The following is a 10,000-nucleotide window of genomic DNA, read 5'->3' on the forward strand; positions in this document are numbered from 1 at the left end:
TGTGTCCTTGAATAGTTTGTTTTCTTTTGATTCATTCATTAATTCATTCATTACAGGGTTTTCCTTGTCCTTATTCTGGCTGCTCTTGGAGTTTTCTTTGGCCTCGACACTGCCAAACAACCTCTACGCTTTATTTCCATTTCTGGATTATTTTTCAACATTTTGTTTTGTTGGATATTCTCTAAGCACCGTAGAAAGGTAGGTGTTTTGGTGCACTTGCTTTGCTTTAGGCGTATCAGAGATCATCTACTGCCAGTCTTGTACATGTAGACCTCTCTTCAATTAATTTTATAATTTAAAACTTTATGGAAAGCTTCGATTTCATCCCACGACCATATCCATCGAAATTAAAAAATAGAATAGCCTGTCACATTTTAAAATGTTTTCACTGTTATGTGGAAATGGTAACTTTATTAATTTAGCTATAGCACAATAACTTGAATCAACTTTTTCCCCTTCTCATTTTGGGCACTGTATTAGTTACTAAACATTTTTTGAAACCATAATCTGACCTCTTTTAGGTTAAGTGGCGTCCTGTCATCTGGGGTCTTGCTCTGCAGTTTGTTTTTGGTCTTTTCATTCTACGCACTACGGTTGGTTTCCAAGCTTTCAAAGGAATTGGTGACCAAGTTGCCCATTTTCTTGATTATGCTGATGTGGGAGCCAAATTTGTGTTTGGAGATGAATACTTGAACCATTTCTTTGCTTTTAAGGTATGTTCATATTTTAACAAATAAATTTTATTATTCTTTTGAATTTGTGCTAATGAGGCCATCTAAAGGAACATTTTTTGTGTTTTGTCCATGAAACATGGCCAGTTGCTGTAATTAGTGCAAAGACAAAAGAATAATTTTTTGGCTTCTATTTAATATGTAGATTTAGCCAGGCCATAAAGCTTAGCTCCCGGGTTTTTTTTTCTTACTGGCTGTAGGGTTAGTGAAAATAAAAGGCTTTTGAATTTTCCGCGTTTTGGTGTTTCTGGTTACCGCTTAATTAAATCTTTTTCTTCGCTTTCCTCTTAAGAAAAATTCATTGCCTAACTAGAAGAAAACAAACAAATCCTCACCGAAAAAACGGAAAAGGAAAAAAAAGTCATTTTTTAGAGTCAAATGTCAAAAGTTGCAAAAGCCAGCGAATAGGAATCACGCTAAAATTAGAAATCGCAGACATACTAACTCGTGATGTGACAGATCGGCGTTAGGAAATTTTGTGAGTTCAAGGTCAAAAAAGAGTTCTTGATGAGATCATTCACACGTTGAAGGTCCGATCGTTGCGCCACACGGGAGACCATCTTATCAACCACTCTTTTAAATCGGGTCCCCGGTAGGTGGTGTGATGCAAACCGTAACTGTCCATGACTTCACAGGCCCCGTCTTTCGTCCAGAGTCCTAACCAATATTGTCCGAGTTCACCTCGAAGATCAGTATTGACGATGCACGCCGCTCGTGTCGTTTCGGTCGGATGGGACAGTAACCTATCGGAAGGATGCACGCCGTGAAACACACGTTTGAGGATCTGACCGTCCAAAGCCAGATGACGAAGGGCCACGTCACTCAAAAGTACAAATTCCATACTTTGAATAAGGGAACTTCATCGACGCACGTTATATAGAATCCCGCCCTCGTCGATCTGGAACACGTTCTCGAATCCGCCCCATACCAGCACGGTGATGTTCTTGTTCAAGGCAGCCTGAAAATCGATTTTCAAGCACAGATTACAGCTTGTTTAGGATTGCGATAAAATGGCACGTCCGCATCTCTGTCGGGCAAGTTGTTGAAAGCAAGCAACGTACAATTTTTGTCCTGTCCCCACTCACTAGGTAAGATCATCTTCGGACGATGATACAGCAACAACCCACTGACTTCCAAGAAGCGATGGTACCCCAAGGTATCTTTCCGGGCATTGGCTCCATTCAATTCCAAGGCTGGGTACGTGTATTCTCCCTCGTCGATGACTTGACGGATACGGATCACGTCAAAATTCTGCAAGGCGAACGGGTAATACTCCAGATTCCCATTAAACTCACGACTGTCCAGCAACCCCACGAGTAGGCATACGTATCGGTCTGTTCACTCATCAAGGTGCCATTGAATCGTAAATTCATCTGCTTGAAGATCGTGTGACCCAGGTTGTTGGTCACGTAGACAAACTTGGTATTATTGGCATCCCAGGTACTGTTGGCATCGACCACGATCCTGTTGGTCGACGCCGAATTCAACTTCAATTCCACTTCCAAGTAGCTCCGGTTCAAATCGACGAAATCGTCCAACGCTCCCACCATTGCAGAATCATTGCAGTTATATATATATACGATTATCTTGTAAAACATTTAAATAATGTTACACTCACTATGGCTGAAGATGATGTTTGAAACATCGAAACATGGTGTTTCGGTGTTCGGTGTTTATATTTGGGTAGCGGTTTGATGATTCCAAGACAGGATTGAAGAAATCTGATAATTGGTCCAGAACTTCGGGAAATAAAGAGTCTTACAATTACCAAATTTAATCGAGGACCAGATGATTTCACCATCATTACCAAACTTGGGTTGCTCTTCACAAATAATATCAGACTCAACAGCTCGGAAGACTTCTCCTCCATTGCATTTCCGGTCAGTTCTGAAGATAGAGAAGTTTTTGCGGAAAATTAGAATAGGTTGTTACTTCTTTGCTTTTCATTTCGACTCACAGCCTAAAACGATGTCAGGTTTATGGAGGTCGAGTAACGACTGACATTCTGTAGAACGGGACACACCCTTAAGACCGCTGCAATTTATAATCATTCCTTTTAAGCTGTTCTTGACTCTAATGGGTTTAGCGTTGCATCGTGGAGGAGATGATGCGTGTTGTTTCAAAGGCGTAGAAGTCAGATTTGAAGATCTTGGAGATGGAGATAAGACGCTGAATGAGTCGGTAGATAAAAGCAAAGACCATGATGCATTAAACAGCGAGGGATGGAAATTCTGGAGGCCGCATTAATGACAAATCCAGGTGCACGAGGATCTCCTAGAGCGTTGTAAACATCTTCGCTGATCCTACAACAGCACTGGATTTCGCTGTTGATTTGATTATACACGCTTCCGGCAAATGCCACACGGGAACTTCCAATATGGGCCAGGATTGGATTGGATGTCGCCGCTAAGTAGTAGCACGGTAAAGAAAAGTCTTAGTTGAGCGTCACTTTGCTCCTTGAAGATGGCGGACTTCTGGAATCGAGGCTGGTATAGGATCATCTTGTTATGAATGAAGTGGTATTTGGGAAACGTAGGCAAAGCAAAGTCCTGTATTGACAAATTTCGCAATAGCGAAATGTGTAAGAATTGAATGCATTTCCTCGCCGTCACCATGCGGATAATAGCAAGGGAAACTCAGACTGAAAATAATTTTTGTTCGGAGACACTCGTAACAATTTGATTAATTGTTTAAGCCTTTCCGTGCAGACCAATTATTGCAAGTTTTGTTAGTCTAAACTCATGAATGCAATCGAACTCACGCAATGCAAAGCTCGTGTCAGCATATGGCATCTTTCTTTATAATTTAAGCACCATATCATTGTGTTAACTTAACAAAATATAAGTTTGAGAAATAACTAGTAGGTCAACGCAAAGTTGATAGTGAAGGGAAAGTTCACGAAGAAAAAAAAAAGTTTTCTTGCGCAGTCATATCGCTATGCCGTGTTGTCGCTCTCAACCCTTTTCCGCGACTTTTGGTCGCTTGGTTAGGATATATTAAGCAACAATTCCTTTTACATACCCCAAAAATATCCGCACTGCGAGATGCGGACGATGTGAAATCAGTGAAAGCTATGTGTAAAAGCGAAGCTTCAGAAAGGAAGAGTCTATTCAAAACGTAAAGAGTGAAGCTAAAAACCGTTGAGTAAAACGAATTCTCGATAACATCACTGCTTTTAATACTCATTTAATGAGCCTCTGCGTATAAATTCTCACCACACTTGTGAAAAAGTTGCGTGATTTTTTTACACGCACTTTGGTGTATTTTTTTTACTCGCGTGTTTTGCGCGTGTAAATTGCGTGCCATATGGCGTATTTTCACACAGAAAACACGCGTGCAATGCTTACATACCCGCGGCCTCCAAAAAATACATTTTTTAATTAGAAGCCATTGGTCTACCCGGGCTCCGACTGTTTCCGGTGCACCCCAGACCCGGGCTCAGACCGTTTCAGACGCCGCTCAGGGATTCACAGTGAATTACAAATGCTACTACATGAACTAAAACGTAAAACATCGAATAACATCACCAAGTGCTTGGGACTTGGGAGTAGAGATGAACAATGATCAAATTGTAGCATCAAAAATGATCCGATAATTATCAAAATATGCGGATTATGCTAGCATTGCTACTTGGCAGAAATTGTGCCAGTTTGCTCAAATTATGCCAAAAATCATGCTAGCATAATCTATAAAGGCCTACCTACGGTGCCTGAGGAGTGTGTGGGTTAACCAGCCAAAAACCCTCTCCATTAAACAAGGCATGCATCTAATCACCGAAATTAATGATTCAACCAACAACATCTGAGAACAAAAGCAGTTTAGAAGATTGCTAAATGAGCCCATAGCTTGATTAGAGTCAAGTGTTATAAACTGGAGCACAGCAATGCTCAGTGTGTTGCTAGCTCTCATCAAAGTCAGTATTCTTATTAATAATAGAAACTTGTGCTTAGATATCTTTGTAAAACAAGCTACTTCTCTTTGAGGAGCCAAAAAAACAAAAAACAAAAACAATCTCTGGCAACAGAAAGTGACCTGATTCATTATGAATGGCTTCCATTCACAACAACATTATATTACTTTACTTACAAATGTTAACTTTCATGTAAGAACTCGACATATTTTACCATATTACTGTTGTCTGCCCAAATAACTGAGCTCTTTTAAATAATATCCATGTCGATTCAAACTGGCAAGCACTTTTACAATATTTTTACAGTTATGTAAAAAGACAGTTCATCATTCTCATCAATTATTATTATTATCATTATTATTATTATTATTATTAATTATTTGAAAAGTATCAATAATATTGCATTGCCATACCTCAGTCAGTGGTTGCTGTGCGTGACTGGTCCCCGGAATTATCAGAGTTGGGTTTATGTAGTTTCTGTACTTATGTTTTGTTTTACTTTTTAGGTTCTTCCAACCATCATTTTCTTCAGTTCTGTTATCTCTGTTTGTTATTATGCTGGTATCATGCAAGTTGTTATAAAAAAGATCGCTTGGCTCATGCAGATCACCATGAAAACATCTGCTGTTGAATCACTGAACGCAGCAGGCAACATATTTGTAGGACAGGTACTGTAGCAAGGGTTTCCAGCCTCGAAACGTCCTTAACCTCTTGGAGAGGAGACATCCTTAAATTTCATGTTGCTGTTGCCATTTTTCGTTTCTGTTGTTCTCCAATTCGGAAATGCTGTAAAATAATACATATACCATAGGGATGGGTTTCAATAGCATTTGAAGTTGGTGGCTGGTATATGTAGACTAACCGACTGTTTTCGTCGTTGGTTTGAAAGAACCTGTCTTCAGTTCCTTAGTTTACAGGAAAATGTAGCCAACTTCGTGCTGTTCTGGTAAATTATTGCCCAGAGATTGCATGACAAAAAAAAAGCTTATTACTATTATTATTATTATTATTATTATTGTTGTTGTTGTTGTTGTTGTTATTATTATTAATAATCTTCTATTGCTCTGATACCAATTTCCACTTTTTTTCAAACAGACCGAGGCACCTCTCCTTGTCAGACCTTTCCTAGAACATGTAACTATGTCGGAACTGCATGCCATCATGACCGGGGGGTTTGCAACAATTGCAGGAGGTGTGCTGGCGGCTTACGTTGAGTTTGGTGTCTCGGCATCACATCTGTTGAGTGCCTGCGTCATGTCTGCACCAGCTGCCTTGGCAATATCCAAGTTAATGTACCCTGAAACCGAAATTCCAGAATCTGTAAATGAATCAGAAATCGACATCCCAGAAAGGTAAGTCCTAAATGTTTATTTTATTTCTTCCACCGTTCTCCTCATTTTTAAACTTATGCACTCTTGTCCTGAAATACAGGCAACATATAAAACTTAATGTCTATTAAGTGTTCCAGGGAACTACATATTGTATGTTACTCCTTGAACCTTGAACGCAAACTTACATGTAAACTCCTAGGCATTTGGGACTGTTTTTTTTTTCACTTTTTTTCAGCACTGAAAGAAACGTGATTGAAGCAGCTGCCAAAGGTGCATCCACAGCAATTGCATTAGTTGCCAACATTGCTGCAAATCTGATTGCCTTTCTAGCATTCCTTGCATTTTTTAACGGAGTATTGTCATGGATCGGGTCAATGGTTGGCCATCCAGAATTCAGTTTTGAGGTTTGTTGTGCAACTATGATCCTCCAACCAATTGCAGATATGCTTACAAGAGGCTTTACTGATTTTGTATACATGTATAATGATATCTAAAGCAAATATGAGCTCTGTAACATCCATGAAGCAAAATTGTTTTACTTCGTTTTTCTGCTAAAAAAATATATTTTGATATTTCAAAGTAATAATTCAATAATAGTCGCTGCGTTGAAGTCGTAAGCTTGTACTATCGCAGGGCATAACAATGCTCTAGTTTTGAGGAGGCTATGGGTGCGTTTCTTTGGAATGATCCGAAAAAGAATCATTGATCCAAAATCAATTGGGTCATGGTGCATCAAAGGAACCGAAAAATCCTGTCCTAGAGTAAAACTCACCCTATGACAGTTAGCGGACTGTGCTTTTTATCCTGATGATGACCTAGTGCCGAAAAACTTTTTTATATACTTTTTAATGTAATTTTTAGCCTTGAAAATAGTTCAATTTGAATAAAGTTAAAATCGATAGGAAAGTACTTTTTTTTTCAATGATGCCCCTAGAATTTCTGCCAATTTTAATATTTATGATGAGTCCATCTGTTGTTTAAAAAACCTTAAACAAGCAGCAGTGTTTTATCGGGTTTAATATAAGCCCACCCAATATACAAGACATGCGAGTTTTTTTTTTAAGAGCTCCAAAAACATTCCACAAAAAGCATGTCCCTCGGGAGTCTAACAAAGGTTCAAAATGTGAGGGGAAGATGTTGGCGTACCAGAAAAACAAGTTGGGCCTCATAATGATTACTATTCTTTATAAAAAGAACTCTAATCAGGAATGTTTTATCGGTTTAAAGCTCATGCACTTACAGTGCGACGCGCCTTACCGTGGCCACCTAACAAAGTTTTTTACAAATTGTCCGCCAATCATGGTGTGTGAATTTGATTGACAGTCACGCCTCCTTGCAAAGTTCGCACAGTTGTAAGTTAAACACCGTTGCATGGGTTGTTGAGTTGATGTATTTACACGTAGTTGTCAAATGTGAAAGTTTGTTGGGTGGCCACGGTAAGGCGCGTTGCACTGTAAAAAGGCTATGTCACATTTTCACATTTTTCCTTTACTGATGAAATTATTGGTACATCACGAACAAAATGATTCTGAGCAAAAACAACCTTTATCCAGGCAATTTGCCATAAACTTAAAGTGCCTATAAACCCGAAAATTTTTTTTTGCTTCGAGAAATCTTTGTATCGCTCTGAGCGAAATGGCGCAAAAATTTTTGTTTTTGGTTAAAACCGGTTTTTTTTTACGAATTTTTAAAGTGCGGTTTTCTTTGCCCGCGACCGGGTAAAAGGGAGACTGGGCCTAGTCTCCCGGACATTAGCATCAGGCAAATCAACAGAGGAGACGCGTAGTTTTGTAGTTTTCCCTGCGTGCCGGTGAAAACAATTTCTGTTCGGTTGACGCTTGTAGCCAGCGTACGTGTTAATCAAGAAATGGCTTCGAACGACTTCATTCTGTCGTCCGGTCCACATACGGAAGTTTCAGAAATGGAAGATTACGAGCTCGAAGTTCAAGGTTCGCCAAACTCGAGCTTTGCGGCCAGCGATGAGGAAGACACGCACGAGGCATATGCTGACGATCCCCTAGCGGACGAAGAGTGGCTAGAGTTGTACGAACAAGAAAGAAAGGAGGAAGAGGCCCTAGAGAAGACACTCCAAAAGCGCCTAAATGGTACAGAAGAAGTCCGAGACTGGTAAGTTGTAGCGATCTCACTCCCATTTCTCAGGCATGGCTTCACCTCTGATGAAAGTCACAACTTGCGAAACTCACAGTCCGGGTTTTACGTCACGAATTACACTCCACCCATTCCCTTTCGGCAAGCTCACCAGCTCGGTAATGGGTTTTCGAATCTCGCGTCTCCGCCACTTTGAAAATTCGCAAAAAATTCCGGTTTTAACCAAAAACAAAAATTTTTGCGCCATTTTGCTCAGAGCGATACAAAGATTTCTCGAAGCAAAACAAAAAATTCGGGATTATAGGCACTTTAAAAAAACGTCGGGCCGACTTTTGTTAAAGATAATTTCCCAAATTCAGTCAGTTTTAATCTTGTCCATTTGTGTCCATCCATGCTTCTCTTTCCTTTTGCTGTATTTCTTTTATGTTGTTTAAAAGGTTGTAAGTGGCTATGGCAACGTTTCATTCTACTTGTTGAGCATTTGGGTGTCACGAGACTACATCATTTTGCGTGACCTAATCCACTCAACATTTTCTCGATGTTTTGATAGGCTGTTTGGTACATGAAATATTAATGAGTTTTTTTTTAATGAGATATTAAAACCTTTTCTTTTGCCTATTCATAGTTTATTTGTTCCTATGTCCTGCGCCCAGTGGCATACCTCATGGGTGTCGAATGGAAAGATTGTGATGTAGTTGCTGAACTTTTGGGGACCAAGACTTTCTTGAATGAATTTGTAGCATATATTTATTTATCTGACTACATCAAGAACAGGACAACTTCGAATGGCTTGCGGACAATATCAGTAAGTACCTTAATTTCAAATATCATTGATTGTGTGACAAATCATGGTAGCTTTAAAACTTGTCTCCAGTCTCTTTGGGCCTTGAATAGGATAAACAAAAATATCTGCAATAATTACATTGCAGATCAACATCTTTGACTAATACAACGTCAGCAAAACTAGCAAAGGTAATCCAGGGTTTGCATGTGAAGGCCTCACAAAAAAAGCTGGAATTTGAGTCATTCAGAACTTTTCAGTTCTTAAAATTAATGGATCTGAATCCAAGTGGAAAGTTGTGATTTTTCTTTAATTCTGCTTAGAAATGGTATGGTGTTATAAAATTACGGTAAACAACAATGGAGTTCCACTAAATGATATGTTTATTATTATTGTTATTATTATTATTATTGGTAACATGCACCCATCTCAAATATCATCTTCCACCTTCATGAATACATGTAGTAAACTTTGTCACACGAGGTTGAAGAAATGTGTCTGAAATTGCAGCATTTATCTGGACCCACGATGGAGCTGTGTAATTCAAACTTTTTGTTCTCAAACTTGAACCTTGGGTCCACTTTCATAATCTGCAAAATGGTGGAAGACGAAAGAACCATTATTATTCTGACTAGGACTTTTTGATTCAATTATTGTTAGGTTCGCCTTGTTCTTTAGTTTATTCAAGTGTCAATTCAAGCATTCAATTCGTCAATTCAGACATTCATTTCGTCAATTCAACATTCAATTCAGCAATCCAAACATTCAATTCGGTAACTGAAACATTCAATTCGTCAATCAAACATGCAATTCGGAATTGAATATTTGATTGACGATTTATAATTGCGAGTTTAAATTGCATGATAGAGTCCTTGCATTGAAGGTTTGAATTTAAGAACAACAAGCTTGAATTTTGGCACGGATGGATACCCATAGAGCCTCAGGTTTTGTGTTTTGACATGACAAGCTGCATTGCATTTCCGCCGTCAAATAAATTTTCCATTGAATGATACTTGAGATAGGGTGCACTAATTATTTTTTTAAACATTAAAAATGTGAGTGTATCAATAAAGTTTGGTAGATTGAACTATTTATGTAACAGGTTTCCTGTGCATGCAAACCAGTGTCGAACTAAAAC

At 38.9% G+C, this 10,000-nt stretch overlaps 1 protein-coding gene across 1 annotated transcript in view; it reads left to right on the forward strand.

Annotated features, from left to right (window-relative positions):
- LOC138054280 (uncharacterized transporter HI_0519-like) overlaps window positions 1–10,000 on the forward strand; it is a 37,849-nt gene that overhangs the window by 24,457 nt on the left and 3,392 nt on the right. The window contains exons 3-8 of the mRNA XM_068900754.1: window positions 57–198; window positions 522–713; window positions 5,148–5,309; window positions 5,737–5,993; window positions 6,208–6,376; window positions 8,707–8,886. Of these exons, the coding sequence (XP_068756855.1) occupies window positions 57–198; window positions 522–713; window positions 5,148–5,309; window positions 5,737–5,993; window positions 6,208–6,376; window positions 8,707–8,886 (1,102 nt within the window). The remainder of the gene's footprint in view (window positions 1–56; window positions 199–521; window positions 714–5,147; window positions 5,310–5,736; window positions 5,994–6,207; window positions 6,377–8,706; window positions 8,887–10,000) is intronic.

The sequence above is a fragment of the Montipora capricornis genome, chromosome 6 (assembly GCF_036669925.1).
Source record: "Montipora capricornis isolate CH-2021 chromosome 6, ASM3666992v2, whole genome shotgun sequence".
NCBI classification, from domain to species: Eukaryota; Metazoa; Cnidaria; class Anthozoa; order Scleractinia; family Acroporidae; genus Montipora; species Montipora capricornis.